The sequence below is a fragment of the Salminus brasiliensis genome, chromosome 2, assembly GCF_030463535.1.
Source record: "Salminus brasiliensis chromosome 2, fSalBra1.hap2, whole genome shotgun sequence".
Taxonomy (NCBI): Eukaryota; Metazoa; Chordata; class Actinopteri; order Characiformes; family Bryconidae; genus Salminus; species Salminus brasiliensis.
In genome coordinates, this window is record NC_132879.1 from 49322122 (window position 1) to 49346139 (window position 24018).

Consider the following 24018-nt stretch of genomic DNA (forward strand, 5'->3'; position numbering starts at 1 on the left):
TTGTGAGCATGTGAGGAGCTGCAACCATAACAGTTTGTCTTCATGCTCCTTTCCCTCTCCAGATGACCGAAAACCAACCTAAAATAAGCTTCAAATGAAAAAAAAAATCACAGTGACTGTTTTAGATGTGTCTGATGCCAAGAAAAAAAGGCAGGAGGCTTAAAAACTAGGTTATAACGCGACTTTGCAGTTTGTGAGAGTGTGAGTACTGCTTTTCAAGTACTGCTAAGCTAAATGCTAACTTTAGCCCACAAAGGTGCTGTTTAAAGAAGCCCAGTTGTGGAATGAGTCCTTTCATAGAGTTATAGATGACAGCCATAGAAAACAGGCTCAGGGAAAGCACTGTGAATTGTTTTTTTTTTTTTTTTTTTTTATAATCATGTACATTGTGTAAAGCGTCATTGGTCATGTAAAAGCATATATATATATATATATATATATATATATATATATATATATAAAAAGTAGTTCTTAATGTATTTTGCTTATTATATGCTTTCTTTGACAGCAAATATAAGATCCACATTTTAGCTTCATTCTCTAAATGAACATTTACTTTAAGCTGTTAGAAATTAACTACTATTTGCTAATACAAACTAATTCTGCATAAAGGAAATCATAAGTGCATTACCAGGAGCTTATCAGTGTATGGATCAGCTCTCTGCAGGTGCAGCATTAAAGCTGGAGTGTTTCCTCTCTCTGAAGTCAGTCTCCTGCATGTTGGTGGGTTTCCTACCACACTGCTGCCAGCGTCTCTCCTCTCTCTCACACACACACACACACACACACACACACACTCCTCTAGAGAGGGAGGTGGGGTTGTGTTGATCAGCGCTGACGCTCTTTTGATAAATATGGAGAAAGAAAAAAATGCCTCCTCTGATTTGTCACTGAAAATGTTTGATGGTTTCCTCTCCTCTTTCTAATAAGGTCATAGTGAGTGTGATTGGCGGCTGTGGGGTCTCTCTCTCTCTCTCTCCCTCTCTCTCTCTCTCTCTCTCTCTCTCTCAGTGTCTTCAGTCTCTCTGGGGGAGCGGAGGTGAAGCTTGTTCTGCTGCTGAGTTGAACGGAGTGTGTGCAGGTCAGAGGGAGATGGACAGCTGTGTGCTTCTCATTCTTCTGTCCTTCTGTCCCACCATCACACTCTCCACAGCTGGTAAGTGAACTGTCAACTTTAAATGCACATTAACATCAAGGAGAAAGAAATGTATTTATACTATTTTATGAGACGTATCTGTGAATGTGCTGAACATGCAAGTTGCAACTTATTTTATTATCTTTCTTTCTTTCTTTATTTATGAGCGGTGTGCTGTCCAGTGCACAGTGTGATAGGGCTAAATGAAACATGAGCTCCTAAGAAGTGACGGGGGATGTTTTGTGAAGTGAAGTTAAACTTAAATCATATTTTATGAAGTAAACATTTGAATACAGGCATACTTTAAGATATAGAATGAGGTTTTAACACAAACTGAATTTTAAGGGTTAACATTGTCTGTTGGTCAACTTTTGTCAATAATAGAAAACAGCCGTCACTGAATATTACATTTTTTTGTCAGCTGTAATATAGTTTTTGCTGAGGATTGTCTTATAATGTAATTTGTTAGGTGACAGGAGCACTAGAATAAAATCACTTAACCATGTTGTGTTTCAGATTTTAATATGTGTGCACAATATGCCATACATATGCCAACATACAGGCAGACAGGCAAGTTGTAAGGTCAACATGGCTCATAGGAATTTTCAGTCGCTTAAGGTTTTCATTATTTAAGTTCTTAAAGTTCATTTGCAGGTGTGTGTCTTAGACCATTAGAGTCTCATAAATAAGACCACATTATGATATAATAATAAAAAAAAATGAAACAAAAATAAAAATATATACTTTTTTTAGTTAAAGTTATTTATGAATACCTAATACATATTTACTTTATACAGATTGGAAAAGTATGTTTTACTTTAGTTATGGTATTAAAAATTCGTTTTGGAGGCTATTTTCACAGGCCCATGCTGCCTAAAGAGCCTAGGTAACAGTTCCCTTAACTTGCAGGGGCTACACTCTGCATATTGTAACTAATTCAATACTTACTTTAAAACACTATCGGCTCACTAATATACTGTACACCATCACACCATGCTAATCTACATCATGGAAATATCTGTCTTTTCCATTATGTCTAAAGCATTGAAATGGTACATATACATTTTAACTACAATTTTTCAGGGTTTATTCTATATTTAATTAATTTATTATTATTAATAATTTAATATTGTTTTCTTATTTTACATTTGTAGAGAATTTACTGCTAGTCATCTGTTTATTGTAAATCTGTTGTGATTAGTGTTCTCATTATCAGGGCATACACTATATTGCCAAATGTATTCACTCATCCATCCAAATTATTAAATTCAGGTTTTCCAATTAATTCCATGGCCACAGGTGTATAAAACTCAAGCACCTAGGCATGCGGACTGCTTCTACAAATATTTGTGAAAGTATGGGTTGCTCTCAGGAGCTCAGTAAATTCCAGCGTGGTACCATGACAGGATGCCACCTGTGCAACATGTCCAGTCGTGAAATTCCCTCACTACTAAATATTCCACAGTCAACTGTCATTCTTATTTCTCAATTTCATGATCCCAATACACCAGTGCCAAAGCAAGGTCCATAAAGACATAGATGAGCGAGTGACTCGCCTGCACAGAGTCCTGACCTCAACCTGATAGAACACCTAAGGGGAAGAATTAGAGCGGAGACTGCGAGCCAGGCCTTCTCGTCCAACATCAGTGTCTGACCTCCAAAATGCGCTTCTGGAAAAATGGTTAAAAATTCCCATAAACACTAAACTCCTAAACCATGTGGAAAGCCTTCCTCGGAGAGTTGAAGCTGTTGTAACGGGTGCAAATGAATTGTGTTGAAATGGAATGGTTGTGAATTTCCCCACTGCGGGACTAATAAAGGATTATCTTATCTTATCTTATCTTAAAGGGTGGCCCGACATAATATTGAACCCTATGGATTAAGAATGGGATGTTATTCAATTTCATATGCGCGCTAAGGCAGGCAAGCGAATACTTTTGGCAATATAGTGTACAAACATGTTCAGCACATAACATAACATGTACATGAAATGTAATTATTGTGCTCAACCCAGTATTATTACAACATTTGTTCTTTCCATACTGAGGTAATTATTACTTGTTCCTATGAGTTTACATCTAATTCATTAGTCAACAAACAGTTTATTGAACACTTATTTAGCTTGATTACAAATTACATGTTTTAAAGCATTATTATTTGCAAATTGTTTGCTTATTAATTGGTAAAAGGCAAATCTCAAAATGAAGTGTTACTAGCTCACTGTTTTTACCGACCTATTCTTTTCATTCTCTGTGTTCTACAGACAGTGTGAGGCTGGTGAATGGTTACAGTGAATGCTCTGGGAGAGTGGAGGTCTTTCAGAATGGAAAGTGGGGGACAGTGTGTTATTATGACTGGGATATGAAAGATGCTGCAGTGGTGTGTAAAGAGCTGGGCTGTGGGAAAGCTGTATATGCAATAGATTATGCTAAATTTGGATCAGGATTAGGACCGGTCTGGATGGGATTTGTTCAATGCAATGGATCAGAGTCTTCACTGAAGGACTGTATATTTCATTTATCATATAAGATATTTTGTACTAACCATGACACAGATGCTGGAGTTGTTTGCTCAGGTAAGCCCCACACATGTTTCAATATAAGTATATGTGTAGTTTATTTAAGTTTATTACAATGGTAGTTTTTGTTGATTGTTTTTGCTGATAAAGCTATAATTTGTGTGAGTGGGGAGGTGTTGTAATATATAGTTTATATATAATTTATAGTTTATAGTTTATTTAATCAACTAAAACAATGATACCAAGTTTGATTTTATAGATTTGATTAGTTAGATTAGTTTAATTTTTAAACAGGAAATATGAGGCTAATGTAACAAACAGAAATAATTTAGATATATGTGACATAGTTCACATACCAAAGTCATTTTCATCAATTACAGGTGACAAGTCCAGACTTACTGATGGTCCTCATCTGTGCTCTGGGAGAGTAGAAGTGCCTCATGGAGAGACCTGGGGCACAGTGTGTGATGCTGACTTTGACCAGCAGGATGCAGAGGTTGTGTGTCGAGAGCTGGGCTGTGGGCTTCCTGTGGAGGTGCTGGGAGCAGCTGCTTTTGGTAGAGGCGAGGGTCAGGTGTGGTCAGAGGAGATTATGTGTAGAGGTGACGAAACAAAGATTTACTTCTGTCCAAAAACGCCCTCACTCAAACCCAACTGCTCCCATGACAGTGATGTTGGACTGATCTGTTCTGGTTAAGTATCAACATTAACTTTTTTCTATTGAAAAGCAATTGACACTATGTAATTGTGCAATCACAAATTAACAGTTGGTCCCAGCTAACAATAGTGTTAAGTCTTAATTTTAAAACGTTTGGGTGCCTCAATATTTCTATGACTCAATTTCAAAATGGCATTATGTGTAAGACAACTTACTTTTTGAATATTATAAGCAAGATTTCTATTTTTATTTCCATTTTTGCAGTTTCAAAATAACAACAAAAAAAAAAGCCTAAAGCAAAAGTTTTGGTCACCCTGCATGGTCAGTTTGCCACAGATCCACAGAATTCCGATGATGTTTAGAGGGACTGTGAGGACCTGGGCAAAACCTTTAGCTTGTGCCTTTTAAGGTTGTGGAATTTGAAGCATGTTAGGGATCATTATTCCGCCGTACAAGCCAACAAGTCATTTTATCTTCAGCTTTTCTCTAGATGGTGATGTGTACTTCCAGAGTTTGCTGGGACTCAATTGAATCCATTCTCTCTACCAGTGATATGTTCCCATTGCTGCCACTGGTTGCAGCATAATCCAAAAGCATAATCTACATGAAATTCTGCACCTATTTTTCTGCATATCCATCCAGAAAACTTGTGCCCAAAATGCATGTTTAGATGTGCATTGGTTGTAAGAATGCAGAAAATTTTATTTTTTGTTTTGATTCTTCAATGAAGGAACGTAGTTGTGCATGTGCACTCCAAAATATGCTGTATCTTCCTAAAATTATTTGATTTAAGGTTTTCAGCGATCCTATAAAAAAGGTTTCTTCCTCTTTCTCAGCTTGACTGCCACTGTTATCTTTTTTTATTACAATACAAACTGTGGAAAACACTTTGTAGACTTTAATCATTGTGCTGTGCAGTTGCTTAGAGGAACACAGGCTGATGATTATTGGTCTTTTTGGATGCTTTAAGGAGTCAGAGGATTCAATACACTTTGTGTAACAAAGGTTGTAAACACAACCCTAATGAGCTACATTATCTGAGACCTTGGTAAAAGTTATCTGTGAGCTCAAACGTTTGCATGGTGCTTCTTTCATGTAATCCCTCTAAAATTGTACAAAACAAACATATCTTATTTAAATAAAAATAATTAATTTAAATTCTAATTTCATATTTAATGAAATGCCTTTTGGAAATCAGATCATATTTTACTCCACTTCTATCAAATTACTTCTTTTTGTACTTGTTGCATTTCACCTAAATTAACCTAAATGAAACCCATTTTAACACACACCATTTTCACTGTTGTTATGAAGTCTTATTCCCACATAATGGAACATGAAAGCCTTATTAGAAGTATGCAAACCTGTCTTGTAGATGATCATGTTTAGATCACTAATATGTAATATGTTAAAGATTAGGTCTTTTTTACATTTTAATGTTTACCTCGTGTTTTGGATTGCATGCCTAACAAATATTCTTCATTATTCATAGAGAATTACACTAACAAGTACACTAACAATGTTTGTGCCACATAGATGTTGGTTTCCTTCTGCTATAGATGCTGGTCCAGTTCCTATTCATGACAATAAACTGTTCAAAAGCTGTTTACTATGTAAAATCCTGAATTTAATGAACCTCATGTTTCAAGTAACAGTTGAGATTTGGCCTGATAAAAAAAATGATTCACTCTTGTGAGAAAGACAAGAAAGACAACAGCTGCATTGAAATTTACAGTTATCTAGCTAAGCAAGAAATTTCACTTTTGTGAGACATGCTCTCTCAGACCTTTAATAGATAAACACCAAACAGGAATATTGAAAAGATGTTTCTGAAATGTTTCTGTAATGTGTTGTTCTGCTGGTTGTGTAAAGTTTTGTTGTATTTATTCAGGTCACACTCAGGCTCGGTTGGCGAACGGCTCGGACTCCTGTTCTGGTCGAGTGGAGCTCCAGTACCTCAGTGAGTGGGGCACAGTGTGTGATGTAAGCTGGGATATGAGAGCTGCCAGTGTCCTCTGTGGTCAGCTGAAGTGTGGGAGTGCTGTGGCTGTGTTGGGATCAGACTGGTTTGGGGAGGGGAGTGACCGGATCTGGGCTGATGTGTTTGATTGTCAGGGGAACGAAACACACCTGTCAAAATGTCCCATTTCATCATGGAGTCGAACTGCATGCTCTCATAAACAGGATGTTGGAGTCATCTGCAGTGGTAAGCTTGTTTATTTATGATGTACTTTTTATTTTTTATTTTTTTTTACAAGAGTACAAATTATTTACTACTAAAGCTACTCAAAATCTACTTGACTAAAACACATCAAATTAAATATATTTGGCTACTTTCCAGCTCAGTGCTTTGCTGTGCATTAAAATACAAACTTAAATATCCACAAAAGGGAGAACAGTCTTGTATTCTTTACTTTGCTCAAAGTGCAAATACTAAACAAGCAAAAACAAAGGTATATGTGTACTGTCAAAGCAGAAGTCAAATGACTGGCAGATTTGATCGCTATGAAAGAAGAGTAATTTTGACTGACTGAATAGTCAGCCACTAACCACCTCGATGGCTAAACAGGCATGTTAGCAGGCATGCTAATATCATAAACAGCACACATTAGACTCTAAAGAGGGCAATTGCCCAACAACTGCAAGGTTGTCAACAAAAAAAGGCTTTTTCTGAAAGGTCCAAAAATGCCCCCTCCTTTTTCCACAAAGCTTTGTAAGTTTAACATAGCAGAGTGAACAAAAGTAAGTAAAGACGACCAGGTTGGTCTGGACAAGCTCATTGTGTCCAAGGGAGGGGGGCCCTAAATATCTCTCTCTTCATGTGATGTTTTCTCCAATTATGGCCAGTCAGGCCAATCCTGCAGGGCAATTCACAAAAAAGGAACATTATAAACAGTTACGAGAGTTCAATGTTTTATTTTTCAAGGTTCCTCTCTGGTGTTTCATGAGGGGCGAGTGCGGTTGTCTGGAAGGATGGAGTGTGAGGGGGAGGTGGAGGTGTACTTCAGGCAGGACTGGAGGAGAGTTCTGCTGGACTCCTGGAGTGAGTCTGAGGCCTCTGTGGTCTGCAGACAGTTGGGCTGTGGCTCTGTACTCAACATCTTCAGCTCCTCTTCATCCAGTTCTGAACACAGCTCCATGTGTGTGATGGGTTTCAACTGCTCTGGTAGTAAAGCTCATCTGGGGAACTGCAGCAGTGCACAAGCAGTCAACTGCAGTTCCAGAGAACAGCTGTACATCTCCTGCTCTGGTAAATGTTACTGCACCACAAATAATAGTGTGATGTTCATCTGCTAAAAACATGTTCATTTAGCATATACACAATGTGGTGGCATAAAACAGTACTATCCACCCAAAGTTTATTTTACCTGCTACTCTGATTGTGATGATGTGTATATACTATTGCATCTCAAAAATAATTAATTTATTGAAACAGTTTGTTTGTTCATAATTTAATTTAGTTTAGTGGTAAACTGTCATATTTTTATATTCAGTAAATATAATATTCAGTAAATGTAAAGTTTGCTTTGGTAATGGCCTTCAGCTTGTCTGTATTGCTGGGTCAGGTGTTTGTCACCTTCTTCTGGACTATATCCCTTTGAGTCTCTCTGGGGTTCAGGTCTGAGTTTGCTGGCCAATTAAACACAGTAATACCATGGTCTGCAAACCATCTGGTCATTATTTTGGCATTGTGAAAAGGTACTGCTTGCATGACGCCTGCATTGACTTTGGACTTGATAAAACACTTTTCTTGACAATACAGTCATGGGTGTGGTCATTCCTGTTGCTCATACACCTTTTTCTACAAAAAAAACTAACAATAAAAAACTAACAACAAACAAAAACACTAACCCTGTGCTCAAACCTGGAGATCTACCACCCTGAGGAGTTCAGATCCAACACAGCTGACTCTAATGTTCAGTTGCTCCTGAAGGCCTTCATTATCTGGATTAGGTGTGTTAGATTCGGGGTGGAGCTAAACTCTGAAGGGTGGTAGATCTCCAGGACCAGGACTGAGCAGCCCTGCACTAACCCTTCCACTCAACTTTCCATTAGTATGTTTAGATACATCACTCAAACAAACAGCTTTCATTTTCATGTATGAAATAAAAGGTTACCTTTAGAATTAAATTATAAACAAAATATGAACTTTTTCACCATATTCAAATTATATGTTATATTTCTTTCTGTGGAGTGTAGGTAAATTAAAAATATTCCACAGCTCCATCAGGCTGGTTGGTTCTGGAGGAGACTGTGCAGGAAGGCTTGAGGTGTTCCACAATGGCTCATGGGGGACAGTGAGTGATGACTTGTGGGATATTAAGGATGCACAGGTGGTCTGCAGAGAGCTGCAGTGTGGAGTGGCCCTCAGTGCTCTGGTACCAGCCCAGTTTGGAGCTGGAACTGGACCTATATGGTTAAATGAGGTGGAGTGTGAGGGGAACGAGACGTCTCTGTGGAACTGCAGATATCAGCTGTGTGGAGAGGGTGAATGTGGACACAAGGACGATGTAGGAGTTTTGTGCTCAGGTAATATATATAAAAATATTATTTAAAAATTTAATGTTAAGATTTTTTTTTTGCTGTATTTCTAAGATCCTTCCACTCAATATTTAAATGATGCATCAATATCACACAATATTATAGTTTGGGATAATGCAAGTGTAGTAGAGCACATAAAGAGAACTATGCATGGCAAATGAGGTGTGGGTTAGGACTACAGGAGTTGCAAACCACTGTACTATATACTATTTCTTCCTCGACACACCTGGTGCAACATAGGAAGAGTTTCACAATTAGATAATAATTCGCTAATTAGTTGGATGAATTGCAATGTGTCTATTTTTTAAACTTACTATAAGGCTAAAAAGCTGTTTTAGCTGGTTTCAAACAAACAAGCAGGGCAGGAAGGTCATATGATCTTTCATTAGCTTTGGTTGTAGTCATTTTGAGTCTCACAGCCTCTAATGCCCACTAAAAGCAGATACAGATATATTGTCAGAAATGTGCACCTAATTAGTCCCCTCGCACTGTTTCTCTGTCTCACATTCACAGCTTCCACATACCTTCACCACCTGACTCAGAACAGTCAGTCATCAAGTAGTTAGCCAGTTGTCCCAAACTATAAGTCCCAAACTATAAATTGCAGAAAAAGAGCATTGACATACAAAAATGCCATAATATCACAATAAAAAAATCTGCTTTAACTGTAAGCACAGACCTCTTAGGAACTGAGGAACTGTTTAGGCACAGGTCACATCGTTCAGAGTTAGCTCACATTTAATTATTTTCTGGATATTGTCAAACCGTAAAGAGTTAAAATCTGGCAATTATGTGATAGTGGTGTTTTAGAATGCAAGTGGAAGTTGACATATGAGAGGGTTTACCTGTGTTTTGTGATGTCTGGAAGCCTAATCTTAGACAAAAAATTAGCTGTTGATTTAGCATTGTCAATGGTATTTAATTAAAGACTAAGCTAAATTCATGCCCAGGAAACCTGTCCTTTTAAACCTTTAGGAGTACTAAGCCACTCCCTCTCCCCCATGTCATTGGGAGAGGACCGCCCCCACCCCTATGTTGGAGGCATCTACCTCCACAAAGAAAGGCCTTCTCAGGGTCTGAGGCCGACGTAAACATGTGTTTGAGTGCTAGGAAGGACTCCACCTGCGGAGTCCAAGTTGCCTTCTTGGGGGCCCCTTTACGAGGGAGGTATTGGGCACTACGAAGATGCTGAAGTAATGAAACTTATAGAAGTATAAATCCCATGAAACGTTGTATCTCTTTAACTGAGGATGGCACAGGCCACTCAAGCACAGCCTGGACCTTGGCCTGATCCATCTGAATGCAGTGCTGATGCCGTAGCCTAGGAAACTGACCTGCAATAGATGGAACTCACACTTTTTCAAGTTGACATACAGCTGATTTGCCCTGAGGGTGGTTAGGACCTGGCAGACATGCTGTATGTGGCTGTGCAGATGAGTGAAGTACACATCCATGTACATGCATGCGGTTTGCACCGGAGGATGGTGTGATTTGGCTGGGAAGACTAGGGGGCTCTAACGAAAACTGTTTCAGTTTTGTGAGCTCTTGTACACCACCCACTAGTTGGGCGAATTGATGTTGCTGCCCCACCTGTTGCTGCGCCATGTGGCCAACTGTCTGTGGAGCGTTTACTGCTGTTGCCCCAGGAATTGTCCCTGGGCGCGAACAGCCTGGTTTAGGGCGTCCATCCCCACTGTTTTAGGGGTTTCAGCCGTGAATTCTGGAATGCTTGGTCAGGCGTGGCAGTGAAAACATGGAAATACTTGCAGGAATGGATGATGCAAGACATGAAATAAAAAAGGGAAACTTAACAAGAAATAACTAAACAGAATACAAAAAGGGGTGCAGCAATCTAAGGTACACAACTAGAAAGAAAAGGCGTAACATTGCAATACAAACTGGGCAATATACACCCGGGACTGGGAGGATGCAAAAACAAAAACAATGAACAAAAACGCGAAGTAGAGTTTCGGTCAGAAACAATGAAAATAAACTCAGTCAAAACAGGGGGGCTAGGCTGGGACAAACAAAACAGAGCTAGAATAGCAGGGCAGACAAGATAACAAGGGTAACAGACACTAGACCAGACAGACAATGACAAGATCAGAATATTTTCTGAGCAGACCGTAGTACGTAGAACATAGTGGTACAGAGGTTGCAATAGAGCTAATTCTCAGTCCCAGGAGTCAAGAATCACGAAAATAAAAGGGAAAGCCTTATATGGGCTTGTGGGCAGAGTCTAGGGATCGCCCTGGGGGAGTGCCTGATAACGAGGTCCTGACTCTTTAAGTTTTGAGAATTTTGAGAAACATATATCTTGATAAAATTATTGATTAATAAAAGATGTAAGCATTCAGTACTAGATATTAAATTAGTGAATGAATGAATTAATGAATGGACAGCCAAATATGTTAAAAAACATTTACTCAAGCGCTTTACCCCTCTTCAGAGTTTAAGGAAATCAGACTCACTGAGGGCTGTAAGGGGAATCTGGAGGTGTTCTACAATGGAACCTGGGGGAATGTGTGTGTAAATGGGATGGATGAAGAAACAGTAAGTTTAATCTGTCAGGAGCTGAACTGTGGAAGAACTGGCAGTGACACCTGGGCCAAAGCAAGAGTGGAATCAGCTCCTAATTGGCTGGATGAAGTGAAATGTAGGAAACATGACTCCACTCTGTTTCACTGTCCATCTTCCCCCTGGAGACAGAACACCTGTGATAAAACCAATGAGGTGGCTCAGATTACCTGCTCAGGTAAGCAGTTTGTATTGATTTTATATGCTGATGTGACTAAAGAAGAATGTAAAGAAGGTTTTTATTATTGATTCTGTGTGCGAAATATACATAATCTGGGAAAGGTGAAATAAAACAAGCTGCAATATCTACTGAATTGAATGCTCTACTGAGGCAACTCTACAATCAAAATATTTTACATATAACATCCCAGTGTTAAATTTATTGTCATATTTTATTTCCAGAAGGTGAACACATGTTGCAAAGGCATCTGAAATGCTCCTCATCTCTCAATCAAAGGCAGTGCTTAAGTAAGGATTGCAAAAGAATTTGGTCATGGTGTCACTCTGTTTCTTTATAAAAAAAAACAGTAATTTAATTTGAATCAGTAAGTTTTCATAGATTAAAACTACATCAATTTAATTAAGTCATTTTGTTATTCATTTTGTGACTAGACTGGTTCATCAGTATCATCTTGTGTATGATGTGTGTGTGGTATAGAGCACTTCCCTCTCAGGCTTAGGGGAGGAGAGGGAAGCTGTTCTGGGAGGCTGGAGGTGTATCATAATGCTAAGTGGGGGACAGTCTGTGATGATCTGTGGGACATCAGGGACGCTCAGGTGGTCTGCAGGCAGCTGGGTTGTGGGCCGGCGCTGAGTGCTAATGGGAGTGTTGCTGTTGGTGCTGATGAAGGGCCTATCTGGCTAAACAGAGTGAAGTGTAGAGGAAATGAGATTCACCTGTGGGACTGTCCACATTCCCTGAAGAATCACCCTGACTGCTCTTACAAAGCTGGAGTCACCTGTGCAGGTCAGAGGAGCTGGTTAAATTTGGGGAATTATTTAATAAGTGTGTAAATAATCTGCAGGTTTGATAATTTGTCTTGCTAATTTTATTTTATATTTTGCTTCTTTTTGTGTTCAGTGTCTGTGTTTACAGATATAGTGCCTTCTACTACTATACAAATAACAACCGCCAATCCTTTCACTACAGGTACTTTAGTTTTTCTAGTTTTTATATTTGTGTATTCTGGACACATCTTAAAGTTTTTTTTTCTCTGTTTTTACGTATCTAGGTGATCAAACAGTAAGGAGAACAAACCCTCCTCCACAAACTCTTCCACCAGCAGTTTACTACATCTATCCAGTGTCTCTCCTGGTGCTGGGAATGATGCTCTTCCTGGCCTTAGTGCTTCTGGTTGTGCTGTTTAACCAGAACAGAGTGCTCAGGAGAGGTAGGGAGATTCAGAGATCATCTACAATCCACTTTCTGTACATTCTCTAAACATCATCAGTCCTTCAGTCTGTCATCAGTCTTCTCTTCTACTGAACTGACTCCATGTTTCTCTCTGTCTCTCTCACAGTGCTCTCTAAGAGGAGGCAGAAGACTCTGCCTGAGGACATCTATGAGGAGATTGACCCCAGATATATCACCAACAAAAATGACTTAACTCAAAGAGGTGAGTGTTATATGAGTTTGTTTTATAAACATCACTGTCTTACATGTGTATTTACATTTTTGTTTACAGAGTAAACACTACAAAATCAATATTTATGTAATTTCTTTTTTATTCATAATAGCTTTCTCAGTGTAGGTACGTTTTCCTCGGTTGCTTGCATATTTCAGAAAATAATGTCTTGCCTCTCAAATCAGTGCACGTACACTAACCGTATTTATTGTGTCTAGTGAATAACCTACAAAAATAACATTCATATAAAAATTCCAGACATACCTATCCTTTGGACTGGATGTTTTCCACACTGTACAGAGGAAACATAGATGTTACAGTGAATTTGCTGCTGTTAACATGACCTATAGACAGTTCTTACATGTCAAGTGAATAGAATCAAGAAGATAAAATGGAAAATGAATCAAGAGTGTAAATAAAGATTAAACTCAAAAAGCAGAAAAAATAAAATGGTCTAATTATAAACAAACAAAACCAGAAAAAAAATATTATTAATTTTATGTCGGGTTGGCCACAATGAACGTGGTGTGCTCTCTTATTAAATTCTTCATGTGTTTGTATGCATGTGAGCATCTGGACCTATATTTGAATATTTTGTCTGAAAGTGCCTTCTTCTTGCTGGACTCACATAAATGAACCTAGTCCACACTGATTTCAGCATTCTGAATTTGCTTCTGTTTTGATCTTCTCTAACAGGAAATATCCTCTTTGAAGAACAGCATTCAGGATATGAGGATGTAGATGAGGATCTTCTCTTAGGTAAAAATGCTTACATCAAATCTTTTCTGAATACATAAAATCTGAAAAAATAAGTGAGAAAGTAACCATTATGCTCTTTTCAGAGGCTGAGAAAAAGACAGAATATTATGATGATGTCACCACCAGTGGCCTGATGGGTGAGTTCCTTTGTTAATGAATCACTTGTTTTCAATGCTTTTGTATCAAAACACATTTTGCATCCAAATGTGGTGCACTGTTTATAAAGACAGTCTGCTTTTATTTGATTCAGGTGATGCAGAAACAGAGGACCTAGCAGAGAACTATGATGATGTCATCACTGCTGGACAGAAACCTAATAGTGAAGCAGGTATGAGTTTCAGGCTGCTTTCAAGGCTGTTCAAGGCTACTTTATATGATCTGATGATCTGGCTGATACTGATACCTGTAACCGTGTATGGGGTTTATGCATCTCTCTACTGGAATCTTGGGCTACTCTTCTTTTGCTAACTGCTCCAGGTCTCTCAGATTTGATGGATGCATTTTCTCAATGCTATTTCGTGATCTCTAAAGTTGCTTTCTCCAGCACTATGTCTTAAACCACTGCTTGGTGCTTTTTGAGGTATGCATTGGGTCACTGATTTGCTGGAAGACTCAAGACATTTTTCAGCCTTCACCATGTCAGTGGCAGCTCCTCCAAGGTGGCACTGTCTGGTGTTGCTTTGAACCCTCCAGGAAATGGGCGGAACTGATGAGGCTGGTGGTGGCTGTGGCATATACTCCGTAGCACTTAGTGATAGCCGAAGCCACTCTGGCCACAAGAAGTCATCCTTGACCTTCAGCGTGGCCTGCACCTCTGGGCTCCCATAGCATTCAGTAGAGTGCCCACAAATTGGTCCGACTAGCACAACCTCCCTTTGTACTGGTACTTCCCGCTTCAGCATTTGTTTATGTTTAGGCGTGACAAAGATGGCAGCATGGTCTGACTTGCCAAACAGAGCAAGGTGCAGCAACTTTGCTCAATTTTCTGCTTGAGTTGCCCAGGTATAAAAAGACTGTAAAAAAAAACAGCAAACAGGTATAACATGGACTACACAAGAAACATAGTATTTAAAGACACAGCTCAACTAGAGCCTGTCATTCTGAATGGGATTCATGACTGTTCTGATTTCTTCTAACAGGAAGTATCCTCTCTGAAGACCAGCATTCAGGATATGAGGATGTGGCCGAGGATAATCTCTCAGGTACATTTTTTTACATTGAATTCTTTCTTAATGAAAAAAGTAATAAAAAGAAGTGAAGAAGTAAGAACCCTTACGGGTGTGGTTGGTGTGGCGCAGCAGATAACACCACCACCTGCCCTTGAGTTACAACAACACCATGTGAGAGACCAGGGTTCGATTCCCGGTCTGGGTGACTATGCTGCGCTACACCAATAAGAGTCCTTGGGCAAGACTCCTAACACCACATTGGCCCACCTCTGTAATACGAGTAACATTGTAAGTCGCTCTGGATAAGAGCATCTGCTAAATGCCGTAAATGTAAATGTAACCCTTATGCTCTTTTCAGAGGCTGAGAAAAAGACAGAATATTATGATGATGTCATCACCAGTGGCCTGATGAGTGAGTTCCTTTGTTAATTAATCACTTGTTTAATGCTTTTGCACTAAATCACAATGTGAAAATATGATAAACTGTTTATAATGATAACTTGATTTAGGTGATGCAGAAAAAAAGGATCTAGCAGAGAACTATGATGATGTCATTACTGCTGGACAGATCACTGATACTGAAGCAGGTGTGTTTCTGTTTGGAGTTTTCCTATAGCTGCCTATTAGGGATATTACAAACATATTACATGTGTAAAGCTATTTACATGATCTGATATTGATATCTGAATATTGTTTTAATGGTCTCTAAAATCACTCTCAAGAAAGTCAGGTTCTTATTATCTTCAGATGTTTACTATGAAGCTCAACCACCCCCCCAAAAAAAACAAACAAAAAAAACAACAAACAAAAACAAAAACAAAACAAAATAAAATAAAATACTTTTTGAAAAAATAAAAATTCTTAATAATAATTATTTTGAACACTTGTAATTAGCCTTGACACATCCGTGTATTGCCATGTTGGAATAGCAGTTCTCATTAAGTTCTCTGGATCTGACATGTAAATAAACTCAACAACAGAAAGCAAAGGTCAACAACAACTCACTCATAACAGGCCAGCTGTCCAAACAAACTGGTTTCTTGTTGGAGAACACTCTAAATGCCAAGAATGCACTCATTCTTGACTTAATCAGCATTGTATAAGTTGAGCACTGGTTTTCATGACATGAAGCTACATAATACTGCATCATAAATATCTAAATATATTACAAATATTATATATATATATATATATATATATATATATATATATATATATATATATATATATATATATATATATATATATATAGTGTAAATATATATAGGTGTAGGTGTAGGTGTGTGTGTATATATATATATATATATATATATATATATATATATATATATATATATATATATATATACACATAGATATACAAGATTATAATAGGTTATACAATTGTGTATGAACAATTCAGTGCTAAATACACAAAATAAGGCTACAAACTACAGCTGTTGTGAAACTACGTAATACCCAACCACACTAAAAGATTGAACACCGCAAAGATTAAACACTTGCAACTTCTTAATGATGACCTTGGAATTAATAGAAAAAAACATGCCAAGAAGTGCCAATGTAGTTAGGCTAACATCTCCGTTTGGCAGGAAATCTCAATTATTTGTTGCTAAAAAACTAACTTCCTCATCATACCAACTAGCGCTGGTATGATGAGGCAGATAGTTTGTTGTATTTCATCACAGTCGTGCTGCTGCTCCATGATAACACATATGGGTTGAGGCAGGCTGCATGTGCAGAGGGACTTTATTAGGGCTAAAACAATACTCATCATCAGGACAGGCAGCGGTCAGGAAACAGGCGGACAGGTACAGCTCAGGCAAAGCCATAATCCTAGTCAAAGAACAACACAGAGAGCGCATGATCTGTGATCTGTGCATGCTCTCCCACCTGAAGTAAAAATGTGAAATAAACAAACTCCACTCACTCCCTACACTGCCTGTGAATTTTCCTTCACTGTGAGACTAATAAAGGATTATCCTATCTTATCTTAGCCTGCAGTTCCTACTCCAGCTCCTTACATAGACCAAAACATTAAACTCTGCTTCCCTCTCAAATTTTTTTCTTCTCTGTTTTGTTTGTTTGTTTTTCGCGTATTCTTGTCTTAATCCTTTTAGTTAGATTGTTCTTGTTTTTTTTGTTTTGTTTTGTATTGTTTTTTTATGCTCATATGATTGATAGCAACAGCATTCAGCATCAGAGTGATAGAACACTTCTCTAACAATTAGCTTGAATTAACAGAACTAACTGTTGTCCAGCATGAACACAGTCACTGATGATACTGATGCTGATTTAATGAGCTTTCTCTCTACATTCTGACAGAAGACGTGTCAGATAACTATGATGATGCTGTTCCCACTGAACCAAACTCCACCATTAAGACCAGTAAGATTTTATTCATGTAGAGAAACCATTACAAACTTCTACAATCTGAATCTTTCTTATTCTTATAACTGATCTTCTCATGTTGCTGCAGTGGACACACCAGAGGACTATGATGATGTCATCACTGCTGGACAGGTTGTAGGAGGACTAAAGTGAGGCTTGATTTTGTTTTTACCTTTTTGTGTATGCTCCCACGTTACAAAGCGGGGTGGGTGGAATAAGTGTTTTGAAGTGAAAGGTACAGCAATTCTGTAGTTTTTTTTATTAGTTTTTAAATTTTAAGTGTCTGTGGTATTAAGCATGGTGCTCTATGCCACAGCGCCTTGTGTTAAGAGAAAACTATTATATTAAAAGAGTAAGTATTATGTTTTTTTTTACAGATTATGATCTCATGGAGGGGGAGCTTCAGACTTGATTGTGTGAATCATGTGACGGAGACTACACCATATGTGTTTTTTTTTCTGAGGAAATTACATATCACCTCTTCTGATGCAAAACAAAATATTTTTTCATACCACAATTCATACTTTATGGAGCGGAACAAAATTGTACCAAATATTTAAATGCTGCCAAAGTCAACAACGTCAAACAAAGTTAAAATATCTCAAAATGATAATATAATGTTTGATAATTTTGTCTTGTACTTTTATCTTGTTATTTTTTATATATAATTATAATCACTGATCTGTTTTTGTTTCAAAGTCTAATGTGATTCAATTTTAATGTAAATGTTTTTCAGGGATATTAATGTTTAGGGTTGAAGGATATAAAAAGAGCTGTTAAATTGTATTGTCATTGAACATTTATTTATGAAAGAAATGCAGATAAATAAATATGCAGATAAGAAGGAAAATGACAGTTTCATCAGTGAAAAACAATGGATGAAGTACTGTTTCTATCAGGTGGGTTAGAGACAGCTATTTGTGATGTTGGTATTCTTAGTCATGCATGCTTTTATAACGCAAAGTTTTTAGAACAAAAATAAAACATTTTTAATCCTCTATTATCCCTTGTCTATATCAGGCCTGACATTTGTGAAGTGAAGTGTTGATAATTGGTATATAATTAGTGATAGTTTGGGCAGTCGTGGGTTAGGTTAGAGTATCGAACCTAGGCCCGGAAGACCACTGGCTCAATCCCCCAGGACCAGCATCAATGGCTTAGGTGCCCTTGATAAGAGCACCCAACTCCCAATTTCTTCCTGGGGACTGAGGTGGCTGATCACCCGTGTGTTCTGGTTACGCTAATCACTAAAGTGAGTGTGTTGCTGCCATGAATGAGTTAAATGTGGAGGTTTAATTCGATGGTAAAGGAATTGTTTCAATAAAAGTTCCTCTGATCTTTACACAGCTCTCCTGCTAGACTGCATGTTAAATTCTGAATGTTAAATTCTGTAAGTTTCTCATTAAGTTTCTGTATAAATCTTGGAATCACTATGATTTGAGAGACAGCTGCAGAGACAATGCTGTGTGTCTCTTATGTGTATGTTATTTTGACTTTTTTCCTTTTTAATTGCCATAACATCTATGAATTAATAATACCTACAGCAATTTGGAGCTGTGGATTTATTTCCTTTACAAAATAAACATTACAGCACTGTTTAACCATTTAATTTGTAATGTTTAATTATGCATTACAAATGTTTATTACACCACAGTTAGTTCTAACTATGCAATGTTGAAAATTAGTACATGGCATCACACTGCACTCATGATATGCCTTAACAACAGCATTTCGTAAAAACATGATTACACTAGACAAAACCTGATTAGAAGACACTAATCCACCAGGAGGAGAACAGAGCTGTATGAGCCTCCCACTATGGTTTGTAGGTTGTTAACCTGTTTACAGTTTAAAAGGAAATTGCTAGACTCCTGAAAGACTGCTGGATCTGTTCCAGTGTTCCAGTGTTTTAACTTTCATAATAAAATTAAATTAATTTATTTGGAATCCAAGAGCAAGTTAACACAAATTTTAATACATTTAATAATTTATTATTGAATATTGAAAATATGTAATTTATTATAAAGAATAATTTACTTAACCATATTAAGAAATACATAAACAAAGAAAAATATATTTTAGAAAATCACAGCATTCATTATTAATCCTGTGCTGCTTCACCTTGTGGAGAAGAAAATGTACTGCAGTGAGTAAAACCCTGTTTCTGTAAGAGCTGAACTGCAGCTGTGTTTGTAGAAGTACAGAATTAAAGAATTGTGATTAATTAATTTAAATAATAAGATTTCATTAATTTCTTTACTTTTGAGGATTAGTATTTCTGCCTTTCAGTTGCAGTTTAAGAGCTGTGTGTGTGTTTGTATTTGTGTGTGTTGGGGCAGGTTATCAGTGTATGGATCAGCTCTCTGCAGGTGCAGCATTAAAGCTGGAGTGTTTCCTCTCTCTGAAGTCAGTCTCCTGTATGTTGGTGGATTTTCTACCACACTGCTGCCAGCGTCTCTCCTTTCACACACACACACAAACACACACACACACACACACACACACACACTGTGTGTGTGTAGGTTGGGTGTGTTTGTTATTTCTGTAATGTCAGTTATCGTGCACTGTAAGCTACTGTAACCAAAAACAAATTCCTATGTGTAAGCATACTTGGCCAATAAAGTCAGATTCTGACTCTCTCTCTCTCTCTCTCTCGCTCTCTTTCTCTCTCTCCCTCCCTCTCTCTCTCTCTCTCTCTCTCTCTTTGATAAGGAACACGAACATACAAGATTGGTGAATGGAAGCAGTCGCTGCGCTGGGAGAGTGGAGGTCTTGTTTTCTTGAGGTCTTGATCTTTTTTTGATTGTCCATTGTCTTTTTAACATATGTAAATGCATGGATATTTGATCTTCATTTTAACAATATTGAGATACTATATATATTATATATAATATATGGGATATTAAATTATATATTATATATTGAGAATATATTGAGAAATAGTGGTAATATAACACTGAACATTAGCAGTGATTAGTGGAGCCTGTCTTATTTAAACCTCAGACATTTAGTTTTATTTAGTCTTCATTGGTGAAGTGAGTGGTATCACCATGGCCAGGTCCAAAGAGTTCTACTGATGCCTACAGAAAGAAGGCTGTAGTGTGTATGTATGTATTTATGTATTTGAGTCTGGAAGGAGATTTAAAAACATCTCATAACTGTAAGAATTTAGCCATTCTACCACCCACAAAAATATTTACAACTCAAACAGGGCCAGGTCATAGCCATGGCCAAACTGTTCTAGCAAGTTCAGCCCAAGAGCAGGGTCCAAGATGTGTAAAGAGGTCTCCAATAATCCCAATTAACATAATAATAATAATAGTAACAACACGAAATTATGGTTAGTAATATCGCTAGTTATGGTTAGTAATATTGCTATTATCATTATTATTATTAGTAGTATTTAAATAATAAAATTACTGTCACTCATGCATTAATTATTTACTTTGCATCATAAAATTACATGTGAAACTGTGATGTCCTCGCATCATCAGCTCATGTTAGCTAGATAACATAGGCTTTTAAAATTAGTAGTTCACTGTTAAATTGGCTATATCATGGTGCTTATTTTGCAGGCTTGTGTTATCAATGCCCCTTTTATTAGCTAACATAAACAAAGCCAATGGTAACATAACTGATGTCTTTGCTAGTTTAAATACTGGCTTTGTTCCAGTTTATAGGGTTAAAAGTGACCTTAATCAAAACATACAGCTATGAGCTATTATTACCTTGTAAATAAAATATGTCCCAGGTTAGCACTGTTAGCAATACCAGTTCATAGCAATGCATTATGCAATATTTTGCTCAACCAAACACCATGGAAGCACATCTAATTTAATAAGTGCATCCAATTTTCATGCCATATTTTCAGTTTGTCCTTCTTGTTGAACAGACAGTGTGAGGTTGGTGGATGGTGGCAGTCGCTGCGCTGGAAGGGTGGAGGTTCTTCATAGAGGACAGTGGGGAACAGTGTGTGATGATTACTGGGATATGAGAGATGCTGCAGTGGTGTGTAGAGAGCTGGGCTGTGGAGAGGCTGTAGATGTACTGAGAGAAGCTCACCTTGGATCAGGATCAGGACCAATCTGGATGAACTATGTGCACTGTAATGGATCAGAGTCTACACTGAAGAACTGTAGATCAGCAGGATGGAGTAAACATAACTGTACTCATTCTAAAGATGCTGGAGTCATCTGTTCAGGTAGGTTTTGGTTGAAAATCATATTTAACAATCAAATTTATTTTGTTTTATTTATTTTTTCAAAGACGCTCAACATGTTATGAAAAAAGTGTTGACATTAACAACATCCACTTTCCTGTTAGGAGTCAGACTGGTTGGAGGTTCTCGATGCTCTGGGAGAGTAGAGATTCTTCATGGAGATATCTGGGGATCAGTGTGTGATGCTGACTTTGACCAGCAGGATGCAGAGGTTGTGTGTCGAGAGCTGGGCTGTGGGCTTCCTGTGGAGGTGCTGGGAGCAGCTGCTTTTGGCAGAGGGGAGGGTCAGGTGTGGTCAAAGGACCTTCAGTGTAGAGGCAACGAATCTCATATTCACTTCTGTCCAACATCATCTTCACTCAAACACAACTGCTCCCATGACAGTGATGTGGGACTGGTGTGTGTTGGTAAGAGGGACAGATGTTACTGTTAATATAAGATTAACTGTGTGCTGAACTTTGTTATTGTTGTAAAGTTATCTCTTCTTCTTTCTTTCTGATATACAGACAGTGTGAAGTTGGTGAACGGTAGCAGTCGCTGTGCTGGGAGAGTGGAGGTTCTTCATAGAGGACAGTGGGGAACAGTGTGTGATGATGAGTGGGATATGAGTGATGCTGTAGTGGTGTGTAGAGAGCTGGGCTGTGGAGAGGCTGTAGATGCACTGAGTGATGCTCATTTTGGATCAGGATCAGGGCCAATCTGGATGGATGATGTGGACTGTAGTGGATCAGAGTCTACACTGAAGAACTGTAGATTAAGAGAATGGGGAAAACATAACTGTGGTCATGGTCGAGATGCTGGAGTCATCTGTTCAGGTAAGTTACACTCAAATTTAGAATTTCCTCTTAATGGTTTATTGCAAGCAACTGAGTGTATGTACATTTTGCTAACAACCCTAATTTGAAATGGTGGGCGAATAATTTTGATTGCAACTGTATGTTATACACTCATTCTTCCGCAGAAAAATGCTAGTTACCAAGAATTAGTATAGTCCTCTTTATAAATTACATGGTGAGAGTATATAGACAATAGGGTCAAAATGTTCTACTGAAAATCATCCCTGTTTTAATAGTATCCTTGCGTCTTCTCAGGAGTCAGGCTGGTTAATGGTCCTCATCTGTGCTCTGGGAGAGTTGAGGTTCTTCACAAAGAGACCTGGGGCACAGTGTGTGATGCTGACTTTGACCAGCAGGACGCAGTGGTTGTGTGTCGAGAGCTGGGCTGTGGGCTTCCTGTGGAGGTGCTAGGAGCAGCTGCTTTTGGCAGAGGGGAGGGTCAGGTGTGGTCAGAGGAGCTTCAGTGTAGAGGCAACGAATCTCAGATTCACTTCTGTCCAACATCATCTTCACTCGAACACAACTGCTCCCATGAGAATGATGTGGGACTAGTGTGTGCTGGTAAGAGCTGCATTTGTAATTTTACATGTTTTGATGTGTGAGGTGTCCAAAATTTGGAAATTTCTCTCCTTTTCTTTTGTGCAGACAGTGTGAGGCTGGTGGATGGTGGCAGTCGCTGTGCAGGAAGAGTGGAGGTTCTTCATAGAGGACAGTGGGGAACAGTGTGTGATGATGAGTGGGATATGAGAGATGCAGTAGTGGTGTGTAGAGAGCTGGGCTGTGGAGAGGCTGTAGGTGCACTAGGAAATGCTCATTTCCGACCTGGATCAGGACAAATCTGGATGGATAATGTGAACTGTAGAGGATCCGAGTCTGTTCTGAAGAACTGTAGGTCAACAGGATGGGATAAACACAACTGTGGTCATGGTGAAGATGCTGGAGTCATCTGCACAGGTAAAGTGTATTGAGTGATAACATCCATTAATTCCAGATTATTTTAATATTTTCTAATTGATCCAAATATCATTATATATTGTATCATTTCCCTTTATCTATTTAACATTTAACATTTAATTATATTTTTAATGAAGATTGGGTGAAATTAACCAGATTTTCTTGTTATTGTAGTTGTTGTTTTTTTCTAATATAGAAACTGTAGAAAGTGGTTTGTTCATTCAACCTAAAAGTTTTGTAACAAGCAATTGAACTGGACTTATATAAACTCAAATTAATACTTTGCGCCAAATAATGGTTCATTCAATTGTCTTGATTATTGGTGTGGACGTGGAATCGTTGGTTTAGGGAAACAGGAATGCCACGGTGTGTCTGATTAAAACACAGGAATAGGATGTAAAGAGCCACACCGTTCCTTTATTAGCACCAGCTCACAGGTACAAGAAGAATGCTTTTGAATGGATAAAGGTTTGAAGTTAGTTTCAAAATAGTGATTTGAAGTCTGTATCAAAATAAAAAAGTCACCTCACTGTCCTGAAAACAGTTTCATTACATCACACTGTTTTGAAACATTTCGAATATTTTTTCTGTGTTTCGGGAAGTGCAAGCTGTTTAGTTCATAATGCTTTGGCCCAAAA

At 38.1% G+C, this 24018-nt stretch overlaps 1 protein-coding gene across 1 annotated transcript in view; it reads left to right on the forward strand.

Moving 5' to 3' along the window:
- Nucleotides 1-1092: 1092 nt before the first annotated feature.
- LOC140549715 (antigen WC1.1-like) overlaps nt 1093-24018 on the forward strand; it is a 28509-nt gene continuing 5583 nt past the window's right edge. Inside the window, 23 exon segments of the mRNA XM_072673460.1 lie at nt 1093-1156; nt 3399-3710; nt 4034-4345; nt 6203-6517; nt 7238-7561; nt 8512-8841; nt 11303-11608; nt 11833-11898; nt 12089-12397; nt 12527-12580; nt 12663-12821; nt 12951-13046; nt 13752-13814; nt 14954-15016; nt 15078-15094; nt 15350-15395; nt 15493-15570; nt 17306-17368; nt 17460-17520; nt 21268-21572; nt 21638-21997; nt 22097-22441; nt 22685-23380. Coding sequence (XP_072529561.1) covers nt 1093-1156; nt 3399-3710; nt 4034-4345; nt 6203-6517; nt 7238-7561; nt 8512-8841; nt 11303-11608; nt 11833-11898; nt 12089-12397; nt 12527-12580; nt 12663-12821; nt 12951-13046; nt 13752-13814; nt 14954-15016; nt 15078-15094; nt 15350-15395; nt 15493-15570; nt 17306-17368; nt 17460-17520; nt 21268-21572; nt 21638-21997; nt 22097-22441; nt 22685-23380 — 4744 coding nt within the window.